Below are 15,409 nucleotides of genomic sequence, written 5' to 3' on the forward strand. Positions count from 1 at the left end.
ATGAACAATTTTAATATAAATGGTTGCTCTTTACAAACAGATTTATTAGAGTTATTTTACTCTTTAAAAACATATTTATCAGAACCTACTAAAAAAAAGCTTAGTTAGAAACATGTTTATTGAAATTATCTTATTCTTTAAAATTTAATATTAAAATTATCAAATATTTAATTAAAATATTATATATTTTTACTATTAAAAAAAATATAAAAAATTATTTTTGCGAGTGGGGATATGGACGGATGGGAAAACCGATTTTCTAAGGTTAGATGATAAATATTTACTTCCAACTAAATCAAGGGGCGGGGGCGGATCTACTACAAAGAGGCTGGGTGCGGGCCGGTGAAATCCGGTCTCTATCCTTACCATGCCTATTCATGATTTTTTTTTCAAAATAACCATTTTTTTCAAAAAAAAATCCAAAATAGCCAATTATTCAAAAAAATTACCAAAATAACCAGGTTTGGTAGAGGATGCGCCAGATGAATTGGCACATCCCCAATGCATGAAGAGGAGACGCCAATAGCATATTGGGCTCCTCATGAGGAGACGCCAATGCTAGTGGCGCCTACATTGGGCCTCATGAGGAAGCGTCGATGCTAGTGGCGTCTATGTGCATTTGGTTGGTGTATGCGTCAATTCATCTAGCGCATACACCCCCTCCTATTTTTTTAATTATTAATATTTAATTTGTATTATTTAATAAATAATAAATAGTAATGAAAATAAATAAATTCATTGAAGATGTAATAATTGGTTACATTTGACTAACAATAAACTAATGACCGACCCGATTATAACGTCCCCCTGTTCCACATCTCGGTGCGTTAGTTTGTCTCTGAGGTCTCCCACGATTTTATTGAGGTGTTTGGGGTCTTTATGTGCTGACCTGATCGAGCGATGAGTGGTTGGAAGATCCGGCAGAAGTTCCAGCGGTATTTGACAGATGTGTCATCATTTGCTCCCAATATCCGGAGGGGCTCTGGCCAACGGCGCTTCCGTAATGGAGTTCGGTGCCCATGTCATCGTAGTTAGGGCGTTGGGGTTGGGTGAATTGGAGACGATATAGTTGCCCAAATGGGCCATTGATTCGTTTTGGAAACGAAGCAATGGTTCATGGGGCGTACTATAGTTAAACAATGGTTGAGTGTTCTGTTGATGGGATGTTTGGGTGGTCATTGGTGGGGGGCTACGATGAAGTGACCCATATGAATCATCTGGACTGTAGACGGTTGTGGTTGCGAGGTTTGATTCTTGGTTTTGTGTTTGGGTGGGTGGTATGAACGGGTTGCGATTTTGGATGGTTGGTTGTTGGGTGGTTGGCATGAATGGGTTGCGATGTTGGGTGTTTGGTTGTTGTGTGTATGTGGTTGGTTGATGTTGTGTGGTTGGATGTTGGGTTTGGGTGGGTTCACATTGGTGTTGGGTGGTGAATTGTTGTGGGGCATACGATGACGAAGCAAGTTGGCGTGGATCCATCAAATACCGCGGCTCAGATACAAATTGTTGAGTTGTTACCGACCTAAACCATGCCATATATTGTTGAGTGGGTCTTGCACCATGGATGACTGGTTCGTTCAAGATGTGTTGTCGTTGATTCCTCCATTGACGATACATGTCTTTTTCAAAGTCTCTCCAGTCAGAATAATCCCATTGTGCATCAACCCTTTTTTGATGCCAATTCCCCAAACACGTGGGAGATTCTGGAATCTGTTGTAGCATTCCGAACTACAGTTTGACCCGGTCACTCTGGTGGATTTCCACCGTAGTGAATCGTATAATCGGTGTCTTCGCTCTCCAAACTGCAGCATCGTCATGGTTCACATCATGATCCAGACTCAGATATGACCTCTAGACAAACTGTAAAACAATACGAAACGATTAGATGGAAAATAATTTGAGAAGTATTTTTAAATTAAAATATAGTTGGGTAGGATTATTACATCGTCATGTCCAATATGGTCCAATAGATTTCGATAGACTACAATAGCGTGTTTCGGACACCTGTTGTAGTTCATTCCCCTTACTGACCACCTAAGATAAAAAAGAAGTGAAAAATATTATTTACTGTTAATTATAATATTAAATATAATTAACTAAATGGTGAATGATAAAGTGTTAGACTTACTTGGTTGCAAACGGGAACACGAGTGGGCGCTCATTTATCGGGGCGAGCGACGTCATTCTTGACCAACCCCAAGCTTGAAGCAAATACGCACATGAAAAAAAAGTACATACATTCTTTTTTTGCAGTTCTACACATTGCACTATATAGATGGGCCAACACAGCTGAACCCAAACTATAAGTGTTTACCTTATTAATGTTGCGTAATAAAGGTAAATACATTATATTTACAGAATTACCTGTACTTTCTGGAAACAAAAAATTACCAAATAAAATCATGATATAACACCGGGCTTTTATTATTTTCTCATACTCGGTTGAATCGTCGGATAATACTATACTGGTATAATATTGTTTTAGGTATTTTAAATTTATACCTTGCCCCCCTGCTTGACCGGACGTGTCTCCCTCAGTTTCGTCGTCTAACAAAGGGGCACCCAATAATTCATTGCAGATATTATTGTCTTGGTTAACTCGACCATTCAATGCCTTTCCATCTATACAGAGATCCAACAACATGTACACGTCCTCAAGTGTGATGGTACACTCACCAATCGGAAGGTGAAATGTGTGGGTCTCGGGTCTCCACCTCTCCAACAAAGCAAGAATGAACTTGTAGTCCACCGAGTACGAAACAATGTTGAGTAGATTTCCAAATCCACATCCTCTAATATATGGTTCTATTAAAGGATCGTGGGGTACATATTCATGTACACGGCATCTAAACCGCTTCGGATCCTAATAACAAAAAAGTAAGAAAATACAATTAGAAGAAGAAATACATAATCAACAAACACACATCTATAAGAAGTAAGAAAAACATAGATAACAAAGGTATAAGACTAAAAACATAAAAAGTAAAAAGAGAGAGATAACATACAAATGTCGAGATTTCTCGAGTGTGCCTCTGTGTTCATCGCCCATAGTCAACAAAGACATGATTTGATTTTGCAAAGCTTGAGTGTGGTAGAGGAAACAAGTGTGGTAGAAAAATATAATGGAGTATTGATGAAGATGATTTGATATTGTTGATATGAGAGGCTATTTATAGATGAATGAGTGAGTAGGTTTGCAACCTAAGATGAATGTGGTTGCATGGAATGGCAAGAGAAGACAAGGGAGACAAGGGAATGACAAACTTCAGAAAACATGTGAGAGAAAGCATGTGAGGAATCTCTTCTAGGCGCATGTGAAGAAACCACATGCAAGGGAAGAGACGTCCTTCCTCTTGGCGCCTACATGTGATTCTTCACATGCAAGGAAGAGGCGCCCTTCCTCTTGGCGCCTTAGTGTAGGGCAATGGTAAAGGGCACCCTTCCTAGTGGCGCCTAAGACCAATTTTTGTGAAGAGGCGCCCATCCTTTTGGCGCCCCGATTACTTTATGGCGCCTAGGGAATGGGCGTTTAGGTGGGAATCTTAGGGCTCAGGGTTCAGAGATTCCTTGATTCCCTAGCGCATGTGTGTTCTTGTCACTCTTTTTTATGCATGGTTGATTCTTTCTACTGCATGCATGGTCAAGTCTGTACAGACAATGACCAAGTTATCAATGCAACGACCAAGTTAGCAATGACCAAGCTATTTATGTTGTGCAGATGAACAACTTAGCAATGCATTCAATTCCATTAAAGCTATCTACATATTTAATATTTCAACAAAATATCTTCCACACAACATTACATGATCAGTGCCCATGTCGAAGGTGAAATATTTGATCATCAGTTGTTCGGTTTTTGTTTTCAAAATACAGAGGTAACACGGTTTACAATAAATCGACGATCAAATTTTTCACATCTGAAATAAAGAATAGAAAAGAAATTGCAGTGCAGTAATGTGGGCCAAATCATCTATAAAAATCCGGTTTGGTTTGCAGGAAACCAGATAAAATTTTATCAGAAGAAGATTCGAGATGATGATGATGTTCAACATATGTTTGTCAGTCACGAACAATCTGGTTACAATGATATAGAGTTGTATATATTACCACATCAACAACAGATGTCTCAGTACATTGATCAGTCACAAGTGTTTTATGAGACTGATGACGAACAAGCTAAGGTGAATGTTCCAGATGACGAAGAAGAAGAAGCTGAGATCATGGTTGATTCGATGGTGAATGCTGAAGAGGAAGAGGAGCCAATACCAGCAAGTCATGTATACTGCCCACCCCAACACATGACAAGGTTGAATTTGGGTTCAGATGAACCTTCAACAGATGTACGGTACAATCCTTACGTGCAGATGCAAGGATCTTTGAAACAAGGAGACACATTTTGCACAAAAGAGGAATGTATAAAAGCTATTAAGAAATTCCACATGCAACTATCAACTGATTTCAGAGTTGATAGAACTGACGCATCGAGGTATAAAGTTTATTGTCCGAATGAGCACTGCCTTTTTAGGTTGTCAGCTTCGTATCGGAAGAGGATCGAGTCTTGGGAGATTGGATCAATGGGTCCAGATCACACATGCATGCTGACAAACCCAATGCAGGATCATCGTAAATTAAGCTCTCAGCTAATATGCGATGAAATATTGTCTATCATTGGCGATAATCCGTCGTTAAAGGTGAGAACAATAATCTCGCATATTAGGGCAGAGTACGAGTACACTCCATCATATAGGAAGGCATGGATAGCTAGGACAAAAGCTGTTGAAAAAGTGTTTGGCAATTGGGAGGAGTCTTATAAATAACTTCCAAAATACCTGTTGGCTCTAAAACAATATGCTCCCGAGACAATTGTCAAGATGGAAACATTGCCCGCCTATACACCAGATGGTACGTGTGCTGTTGGAAATAAAATATTTCACCGTCTATTCTGGGCGTATGAACTATGTATCATAGGTTTTTCTTTCTGTAAACCAATTATACAAATTGATGGTACATGGTTGTACGGAAAATACAAAGGAACGTTACTGATGGCAGTGGCACAAGATGGGAACAACAATATTTTTTCAATCGCCTTTGCCCTAGTTGAAGGGGAGACTGCTGAGGGATGGAGTTTTTTCCTAAGAAATCTCCGATTGCACGTTGCACCTCAGCCTAACTTGTGTTTGATCTTCGACAGACACCCTTCAATCATCAGTGCATATAATAACATTGACAACGGCTGGCAAAATCCTCCTTCGACGCATGTGTTCTGTATTAGACATATTGCTCAAAATTTCATGCGGAAAATCAAAGATAAGACGTTGCGGAAGAAGGTTGTCAATGCAGGTTACGCATTATCAGAACCTTCTTTCAAACACTACCGTGAGGAAATAAGATTGTCAAACGAAGATGCGGTACGACGGATTGATAATATTCCATTGGAGAAGTGGACTAGGGCATACGACAACGGTCAGCGTTGGAGCCACATGACAACAAATCTTATGGAATCAATGAACTTTGTCTTCAAAGGCATCCGTAACCTACCAATAACCGCTTTGGTGCAGGCTACATATTTCAGACTAGGGGCGTTGTTTGAAACCAAACGCTCAAAATGGAGTTCAGTGTTGCAATCTGGACAGTTGTTCAGTGATGCTTCAATGAAATTCATCAGACATGAAGCTGCTAAAGCAAACACACACGTGGTTACGGTATTTGGCCGAACTAAAGGTTGATTTAGTGTTACCGAGTCCATGGATCACAACGAGGGCATGCCGATGGGACAATACAGAGTCGAACTAGATAGAGGTTGGTGCGATTGCGGAAAGTTCCAAGCCTTTCGTACCCCCTGCTCCCATGTCATTGCGGCATGCTTAAAGGTTCGAAGGGATCCATCCTACTTGCTATCTGAAGTTTACAAAGTCGCCAGCCTTTCAAATGTTTATAAAATTAGTTTTTTCGTAGTGGCAAAAGAGGATTATTGGCTAGAATATCAAAGGGACATCGTTTGGCACAACGAAGTTATTGTTGAAACAGAGAAAATTGAAATTGATGGTGGTTGAACTAGACAAATTATGATATTAGGAGATGAGTTCGAGTGAAAAATATTCTTCTAATCCGTCCCATTCGTGCACTTCCCCGTTTTGATTGAACGTGGACACAAGCCATTGTATTCTTCTAATCCGTCTACCCTCTCCAATTTCTTCCTCTAACCAACTATACAACGTTCGATTAAGACGTTCAAACATATTTGTGTTCCAAAGTCGAATCTGTATCGGAGCCACAACGGCGGAAAATATTACATCAGCATTTCGTTTCTGAATGTATGCAGACATTGTTGAAACAGAGAAAATTGAAATTGATGGTGGTTGAACTAGACAAATTATGATATTAGGAGATGAGTTCGAGTGAAAAATATTGTATCCAAGGTGTGGTATTTATAGAGACGGAACATCAATTGTACAAAACACGTGGGCGCCTGAGGGATTGGTGCCCACACAACCAAGCACACATAGGTGCCCGATGAATTGGCGCCCACACAACCAAACACACACAAGCGCCACTAGCATTGACGCCTCTTCATGAGGGCCAATGCAGACGCCACTAGCATTGGCGCCTTCTCATGAGAAGCCCAATGCATGTGCCAATGCTATTGACGACTCCTCTTCATGCATTGGGGATGCGCTAATTCATCTGACGCATCCTCTTCAAAACCCGATTATTTTGGTAATTTTTTTGAATAAAATTGATTATTTTCATTTTTTTTTAAATGGTTATTTTGAAAAAAACATCCCTATTCATTATATAAACTTAAATTCATTGTATCATATTTTATTATTTATTAAATAAAATATTTGATTAAAAAAGATATATTAAATATTTATATTAATTTTTTTTTGTTAAAACAAAAAAAAACATTTAAAAACTAAAAAAACTCCTCTCCAATCTCCACATAGCCCTAATTTCTTCTTTTCCCCAATTTCATCTCAACGATTCGGCGCTGCAACATCGCAATTTCGGCAACTCAGAATCAATCTTAAATTCAAATCTGCAACGTTCCAGCCATATCTCATCATCGCTCTTCCGTTGAATATTCTCTCTTTAGCAGTGGTTCACGATTTCTCCTCAATGACGGTCGCACCTATTTTTCACGTTTTAGCATCTAACTTGTTTGAAATGGGGTTTTGGGTCTCTTTATATCCATTTTATGCTTTGATGCTTTTGACATTGGTTCCTAAGTTAAACTTGCGGGGTTTGTTTGGATGTTTGCATGTTTAAGTATCAATTTTACAGCAATAGAGTTCCTTATTTGTTCATGTGTTCAAACTTTAAATCAATGGTGTTATTTTATTAAAGACTAGTTCGTTTTTGGTTTTAATGCAGTGTGAAATTAAACCTTTCAAGTCTTATCAAGAGAGCTTCAACATACATTACTGGTATGGCTTCTTACTCGACATTTGGTGTGATCTTTCTAGAATGTATAAGTGTGTTACTCCGTGATGATGTATCGGTATTGTGGTTGTGACATTATTTTAATTTTGATACTTAATATCATAGGAGAAGCATTTTGTAAATTTTGCTTTTGTGATTAAATTGAAAGAATGTGAACCAAGAGTAGTTGCACACCCAGCTAGCGCACCACTTACCTAGGATATATAAGAGCTCGAATTTGTGTGGTTTTCTGCAGAAACAAAAAGCAACCCATTGACCAATATAAATCTAGAATAGTAGAAGATATAGTTTATTTCCTGGTATGTAATTAAATTTGTGTGATTGTTTTTCGATCATTTTGTGGTTTTGTTTAATATTGGTTGCTGTGTGGATGCGATTTTGTTGCTATTATTTACCTGATGTATTTCATTGATGAATTAGTTTTATCATACTTGAAATATTTTCTTGATGTGTAAACAACTAAGATAATAGTGATTCATTATTTTTGGTAAATGGGAATTATTAATTCAACGAAATCAAATGTTTGTTTTAAACCATATACTCATACTTTTTGTTGTTTTTCTATGGAAAGGAGAAACTCACCTTTAATCATTGTCAAATTATAGGAAATATGTCTATCGATGAGGATGATGAACCAGTAATTCAAGTTGAAGATGAAGTTGATGTAAGTTCAGTTCCTAATTCAAAAAGAATAAAAACTTCTATGACTTGAGCGTTTTTAAAAAAGTTTGTTGACGATAAATGACGGTTATATGCCAAATGCAAAAATTGTGGTTAAAGTTATATGGTTAGAGATGATGGTGACACTTCAAATTTGATAAAACATGCGGTTAATTGTCACCAGATCAAGAAAAGTATAGAGAAAAGATTTTTGAGGTAATTGTCAAACACAATTATCACTATAATATTAAGTCAATTTCTAAAAGCACTGCGAAGTTTGATGTTCTTAGTTGTATAGAAAAGAAAAAGACAATTTAAAATCCTATTTAAAATCAATTTCACAAAAAAAAATTGTTTAACCTCCGATCTATGATTTGTAATAAATATAGTATATAGTATTGACAAAGTATTTTGTTAATACGAATTGAGAGTTATAAAAAAGTATTACCTTTATTCATTTTCCACCATCTCATAATATTTTTAATTTGCTTTATATAAGTTATTATGTTAAAGGAGTGTGGTATTGATTTTTTTTCTCACAATTACTTTATACAACTTATACTTATAATGACATTATGATGGATATTTTGAAGAAACATCTATTACATGTATTAAGATAAAGAAACATATTTTCACCTTAAATGTGGATAAGGTGATAAATGGATATTTAGATAAAATTAGATTGTGTTTGAAATATATAAGGGGCTGAGACCTAAAAGTTAAGATTTGCATCTTATTTAAAATACTCTTAAACGTGACTTCTAAGCAAGTTCGTTGAGACATGCCTACTAAGGTGTAATTTCATTTATCTTATGCTTGAGACAACCATATGCCAACGGGATACCTTTAGACTCCTAATCAAAGTAGAGATCAATATCACTTAGGAGGGTAAAAGTTTTCGGTTGTTAGGTAGAAGTCTCAATCATTATATAAATGGAATTTGACTTAATAGGCATGTTTAACGAACTTGTTTTGAAGTCACATTTGAGAGTTGTTTTAAACAAAATGTAAACTTTAACTTTCGGGTCTTTTAGTGTCTTATATATTTCTCACATAATTTAATTTTATCCAAAAATTCATCTTTCACCTTTAAACCATTACCATTGTGAACAATTAAGGTTAGAGTATGTGCTTCATATCTATCATCTATCATGAAATTCATCGTTACATCATTATAAATTATGTTATCTAAAATAATTGTGAATATTTTTTCTCAATACCCCACTCCTTTAACAAATTTATTAACTTCTCTGCCAGCCAAATTAAAACTGGTATGAGATGATGAAAATGAATGAAGAATAATATTTTTTCCTCTAACTATCAACTTCTATTAACAAAATGTGTGATCAATACCATATGTGAATTTATTGCATACCATAAATCATAGGTTAAACATATCTTTTCTGAAATTAATTGTAAATAGGATTTTAAGTTTTCTTTTCTATTCAATTTAAGAACATCATACTTCAAAGTGTTTCTGTGACTTATAATCATCGTGGTGGAAAAAACAATGGAAGTTTATTATCCTTCATATTCAAAAAAAAAAAAGAATAATTGTGTTTCACAATTAACAAATAAATCTTTTTTCTACGCTTTTCTTGATTTATTGGCGGATAAGAAGATATATTCCTTCTTCTAACATATTTCACTGCATAATTTTCTTCTAACATATTTCACTGCATAATTGATCAAATTTGAAGTGCTACCATCATTTATAGCAATGTAATTTTTATCGCAATTTTTGGTCTTTGACAATCCTTTATTATCAACAAACTCTCCAAAAAAAACTCTCAAATCATACGAGTTTTATTCTTTTTGGACTAGAGATTGAAACTTTCATCAACTTTATCCTCAATTTGAATTATAGATTCATCATTTTTGATAAATATATTTCCTATAATTTGACAATCATTACTCTGGATTTACAAAAGCATTAAGGAATGTTAGAGTCTGGTTTTATATCTGTCTAGTAGAGTCCTGAATAGTAAACAAATCGATATGACCCTCAATTGAAAGTCATTAATATTTTGTGTCATTTATAACATTTTATTCTTTTCTCCAAACATCACTTATGCAACTTACAGGCTCAGAATTCATCACATGATGATGCCGATTGGTCTTATAATTCCATTTATTTTCCTAGACGCATTCAATCCGTCATGGAAATAAAATAATACTCCGTGTGTCACTTATCATAGCTTGTTTGGATTTTATTCAGTTTTTCCATAAAGACAAGTTTATACATAATTAAATACTAATCTCCCCATTTTATAATTGCTGGCTGATGACTGCAATGAAGACAAAAAACATAGAAAAAATCACCATCAACCTTACATCTTCCTTCCTCTTTACTATATTTCATCCTATCATTTTCAAACATTTATATTTTATTTATACGTTATCTATAAAATACAACTTTTCCACGATAATGCTTACACTCTCCATATTTTTCTAGTTAAACAAACGTCTTGTCTTCTACTTATGGAAATCAACCATTTTTCTTCAACTCATGATTCTCTAGAACAAGTTATGTTCCAAAACAAACAACATAGCTTCTCTGAAATGGGACCGTTGGAAGAGACTAACAATCCTCCAACAAAGGAGAATGAAAAAGTATCAAACTTGTTCAACAATCAAGAATTCGAAGTTGGTAAGTTCATCTTAGAAGATACCAACTTCGACCCTTTTCAAGAAACTACATCAACATGGCCGAAGAATCATAATCACAAAGCTTCAACTCCAAAACCTTTACAAAACAATACTCAGATGCCGCTATCTTTATCGTCGTTAGAGATTCTGAGAAACCATGGAAGAAGATTCATGAAGGTAAGTGACAAAAACATAGTCAATACTAAAACATGTTTGGATTTGGATCAACATCAAAAGATGTCAACAGAAGGAATAATAAGAGTAGCTGGAGCAAGGTATACTCAATACTCTTCTTCTCATTGGAGTGAAAGCTCTTGCATCCAAACACACCCTTATGGATTTGATCTTCATGGTTTATCTGAGGAAGACTGTAGAGATATTGAACTTGCACAGTTTCTGTTTTCAGCTGCTGAAAGGGTGAGTTTTCAACAATACGAACGTGCGAAAAAGTTACTTTTTTACTGTCAATGGAACTCATCTTTCACGGGAAACTCGGTTCAAAGAATCGTCTTTCATTTTGCACAAGCACTTCAAGAGAGAATAGAGAAAGAAACGGGAGGAATGATTAAAGGGTCGGGGAAAAATGAAGAAAGTGAGTTACTTGAGAAGATGGATACAAAAAAAGCACTTGTGTGTCATCAAAAAATCCCTTTTAATCAAGTTATGCAATTCATTGGTATACAAGCTATAGTTGAACATGTTGTGTTTGAAACTAAAATTCATTTCATAGATTTTGATGTAAGAAGTGGGGTCCAGTGTATAGCTTTGATGCAAGCATTGGCTGACAGAAAAGATTGCATGGTTGAGATTTTTAAGGTAACAACAATTGGATTCAACTCATGCAAGAACAAGATTGAAGAAACAGGTAAAAACTTAGCTAGTTTTGCCGAATCATTGAACTTTCCCTTTTTATTTAAAGCCGTTTTAGTAGAAGATATGTTAGAGATCAAACAAGATGATTTCGAAATCGAAGAGGATGAAGCTGTTGCTGTTTACTCTCCATATTTTCTAAGAACTTTGATTTCAAGACAAGATTGTATGGAAAATTTGATGAGAGTTTTGAGATGTATCAAACCATCTATAATGATTGTCCTTGAGATTGAAGCAAGTCATAATTCGCCGTCTTTCGTGAACCGATTCGTCGAGGCATTGTTCTTCTACTCGGCTTTTTTCGATATCGTTGAAACGTGTATGAGCGAGGAGGACGAGTGTAGAATGATAACAGAAGGAATATTATCTGCAGGGATAAGAAATATTGTTGCAACAGAAGGTAGTGAAAGGTTTGTTAGAAATGTGAAAATTGATGTTTGGAGAAGGTTCTTTGCAAGGTATAGGATGGTTGAAACTAGGTTTAGTGAGGCATGTCTTTACCAAGGTGAATTGGTTGTAAAAGAGTTTGATTATGGGAAGTTTTGTAATGTGGAAAAGAATGGGAAGTGTTTGATTTTGGGATGGAAGGGGACTCCAATGCATTCAATTTCAGCTTGGAGGTTTCTTTGATGATGATCTTCAATCTTCATTCATTTGTGATATATAATGCTAAGTTCCCTTTTTCAAGTAACAATTTAGTAAAATTTGACTTTATGTAAAATGTGTCAAGTTAATGTTTTCATATTTGAACTTATAACTTGTATGTGTTATTTATTTTATAACTTTACATTATAGAAGGTAGGGATTATATTTGCCGGCCTCGACGAAACCCACTTGCATGATTTGTGACTTTCTTTTAAATTTGTATATAGGCCATTATTTTAATGGTGATGACTTAGGTAGCCGATAAAAGGCTGCTATTATTTTGGTCCGGGACTCAAGGTCTAATCAATTGTGAATCTGTTCAATACGTAATTTTCTTATGTTTGCACATCTTTGAATCAAGGTTGAAATTGATTTGTTATTCGTTTTAACATGCATAAAACAATGATTATGTTTGGACTTGATTAAGATGTTTTTAGTCAATTGCATGAGTATGTGGAATAACAATTATATGTATTTTTTATTCAAATTAGGTGCAAAGAAAATCTCAAAGTACTTTTAAAACATGAAAAATTGAGATTTTGTGTGTTTGATTCGAATCAATTAAATTAAACACACATTTTAATTCAAATCAAATTTAACAGGGGTGAACCAAAGTTTTTTAAACAATTTGATTCGAATCAAGCAATTTTCTGATCACCTCTGATCAATTTGATACGAATCAAATTTTGCACATGATTTGAATCACACAGTTTTTAGCATTTTCTATGAGGGCCTATTGCAATTGATTCGAATCACGAGGTCTTTGATTCGAATCAGACAATGTTCTTAATTGGAATCAAGCGTTAAATGGGTCAAATATATGATTTCTTTTTATTCCATTCATTTGCTCATTTGACTCAAATTATGTATTGTTCTTGATTTTAATCTAACCAACTTTTACCACTCATTTTTGTGCTTAATCTCAAGCACATATAAAACTGTTTGTCAACCCTTTTCATAAAACAAATTTCACAATAATTTTGTGATTTTCTATGAAATCAACTCTCTCTCACTTTGAAAAAGTTTAAAACCCTTGCATTCGAATTTCTTTCATCATCAATCTTAGTTTTGATTTCAGATTTTTATAATGATAGATTGAGCGAGTCATTATTTTGAAACTAATTGTTCTTAAAGATTGGGTAAAGATTTTCAGGTTCTTGTAAGAATAAGGAGTTATCATTGGTGTTGACAAATTCTAGTGTGAAAAGAAGGAAGTTCTTCTCTTCAGATTGTCTTAGTAATGATTGCGTGGAAGATTATAGATAAGACAAAGTTCTTCTCAAATCTTCATACCTTTGTAATAACATTCAACAACAAAAGTCAACTTTTAGATTTAAGCAATTGAAGGTTATTTATTTTCAAAATTGGTAGTACAACTAAGCAATTTAAGGAAGGAGACTTACATTAAGATATGAACACGGTGATAGTTCGAGCTCCGACGCAATTTTTCGAGGTAGAGGAGAAAGATAAACGAAGAAAAAGTACTTTAATCAAAATCTGTTTTGTTCGGTAGAGACCTCGCGTAAAGGGGAGAACGAAAAAGATTTATTTTCTTCATTACTGTCGCGACAGCCGGAGATGGAGGTCGACAGAGGATTTGCTCGAAATAAAAATCTACTCAGTTCATTAGAGACGTGGGATGACGAGGAGAAAAATATGGAATTTGTTTCTCCATTGGAGGTGGTGGTAGCCGAAAACAAAGTGGAGGAAGAGGGCGACGTCCGGTTAGGGTTTGGAGGGAGAGAGGGAGGGTGAGTTTCTGCGTATCTGTTAATTGAAAGAGAAAATAAGAAGAACATTTTTCCCAAGAATTTCATAATGCACCCTAGATATTTCTTAGTCACCACGCGAAATTATTTAAATGCCCTCAGTTTTCGGAGATGCATCCCCGGACGCACCTATTTCTGAATAAATGTTGAAATATTCCAAAGATGCATCTCCGAAACAATTTTAAATATTCAATACAACCAACTCATAAGTCATTTACATTTGAATTGTACCAGAGGTGCATATCCGCGGATATTCCAGAGATACATCTCCAGAGTAAAAAAATTGTTTATCTGTGTTCAATGCTAGTTGTTTATCTGTGTTCAAATGAAGTATATCGTACAACCTAAAATAAAAAAAATTGACGTACATAATAATAAGAGACTACTACTGTTGTGTCGAAAATAAAATAACAACACATGTCGAAAATGTCGTACGATCGAGAATCAAAATGTAATAAGACCGTCAAACTAAAGTACATACTATAATATTACAACAAAATAATAAGAGACTACTAGTGTATGTGTCTGACAACCTCTCCTCTACCTCCTCTGCCTGCTCTACCTCCTCGACCATCAATTCCCCATGTCCTCCAATGATGTCTCTGGTACAATAATGCCCGTCTGCCTCTGCCATGATGGCATCTAGGACTCACCTAACATCAGACCCGTAAGGGAAGATACCCTCGTCAATGCCTGCTCGCACAATCTCCACTATGCGACAACACCTAGGCAAGACATCATCAGTATGATTTAGCTGAGCCTGCTTCTCCTCTAGTATCTCCTGATGAGCTGGTATCGGAGGATCTTCTGGAGTAGTATACACCATGTATGGATGTGATACCCTGAATAACCATCTGATGTACCCTTCGACGTAGCTCCAGTCATTTTCAACTATGGTAGCTCGTGCCTCCACCTGCTCAGCATCACCATCATCCTTCTCTACTCTCTAGATTTCAGTCGCATAAATGTTCCTAAGGAACTTAATTCTAGCATGAGCACCCATGGTCCTATCCACCTCCTCTATTACCTTCTATGGATCATCCCCCAAATACTCTACCATCATCTCGACTGCCTCGTCTTTGGTAATCCTCCCATGATCCAGGAATCTCTCCCTGATCAAAAGATGTAACAAACACGATACATTGTCTAATGTGATAAACATCTCACCATGCGAGAGATGTGTCATACCCTAAAATTTTCCCTACCATTTTTACCTTTTCACTCAATCCTTGACTTAAGAATCATCTACACATAGTCATGTTTCATTCATGTGCATCATTCATTCATTGATACTTGATAGTTGATCACTATGGATTCAAAGCTCCATGGCTTACAAAGCTAGGGTTTATGCATGAATAAAACCTTAAATGTGT

The 15,409-nt window shown here is 35.8% G+C and overlaps 1 protein-coding gene across 3 annotated transcripts; it reads left to right on the forward strand.

Annotated features, from left to right (window-relative positions):
* The first annotated feature begins 6,924 nt into the window (after nucleotides 1–6,924).
* LOC127132609 (DELLA protein RGL1) lies at nucleotides 6,925–12,442 on the forward strand. 3 transcript variants are annotated; one of them, XM_051061568.1, is made up of 4 exons: nucleotides 6,925–7,125; nucleotides 7,375–7,427; nucleotides 8,049–8,107; nucleotides 10,559–12,442. In XM_051061568.1, the coding sequence occupies exon 4, from the start codon at nucleotides 10,585–10,587 to the stop codon at nucleotides 12,250–12,252; it is 1,668 nt and encodes a 555-aa protein (XP_050917525.1). In that variant the 5' UTR covers nucleotides 6,925–7,125; nucleotides 7,375–7,427; nucleotides 8,049–8,107; nucleotides 10,559–10,584; the 3' UTR covers nucleotides 12,253–12,442. The 3 variants fall into 3 exon arrangements, with proteins under 3 accessions (XP_050917525.1, XP_050917526.1, XP_050917524.1); XM_051061569.1 differs by lacking the exon at nucleotides 8,049–8,107; XM_051061567.1 differs by lacking the exon at nucleotides 8,049–8,107 and having other exon boundaries at nucleotides 6,925–7,427.
* The last annotated feature ends 2,967 nt before the right edge of the window (nucleotides 12,443–15,409 follow it).

This window comes from Lathyrus oleraceus, chromosome 3 (assembly GCF_024323335.1).
Source record: "Lathyrus oleraceus cultivar Zhongwan6 chromosome 3, CAAS_Psat_ZW6_1.0, whole genome shotgun sequence".
Lineage (NCBI taxonomy): Eukaryota > Viridiplantae > Streptophyta > Magnoliopsida > Fabales > Fabaceae > Lathyrus > Lathyrus oleraceus.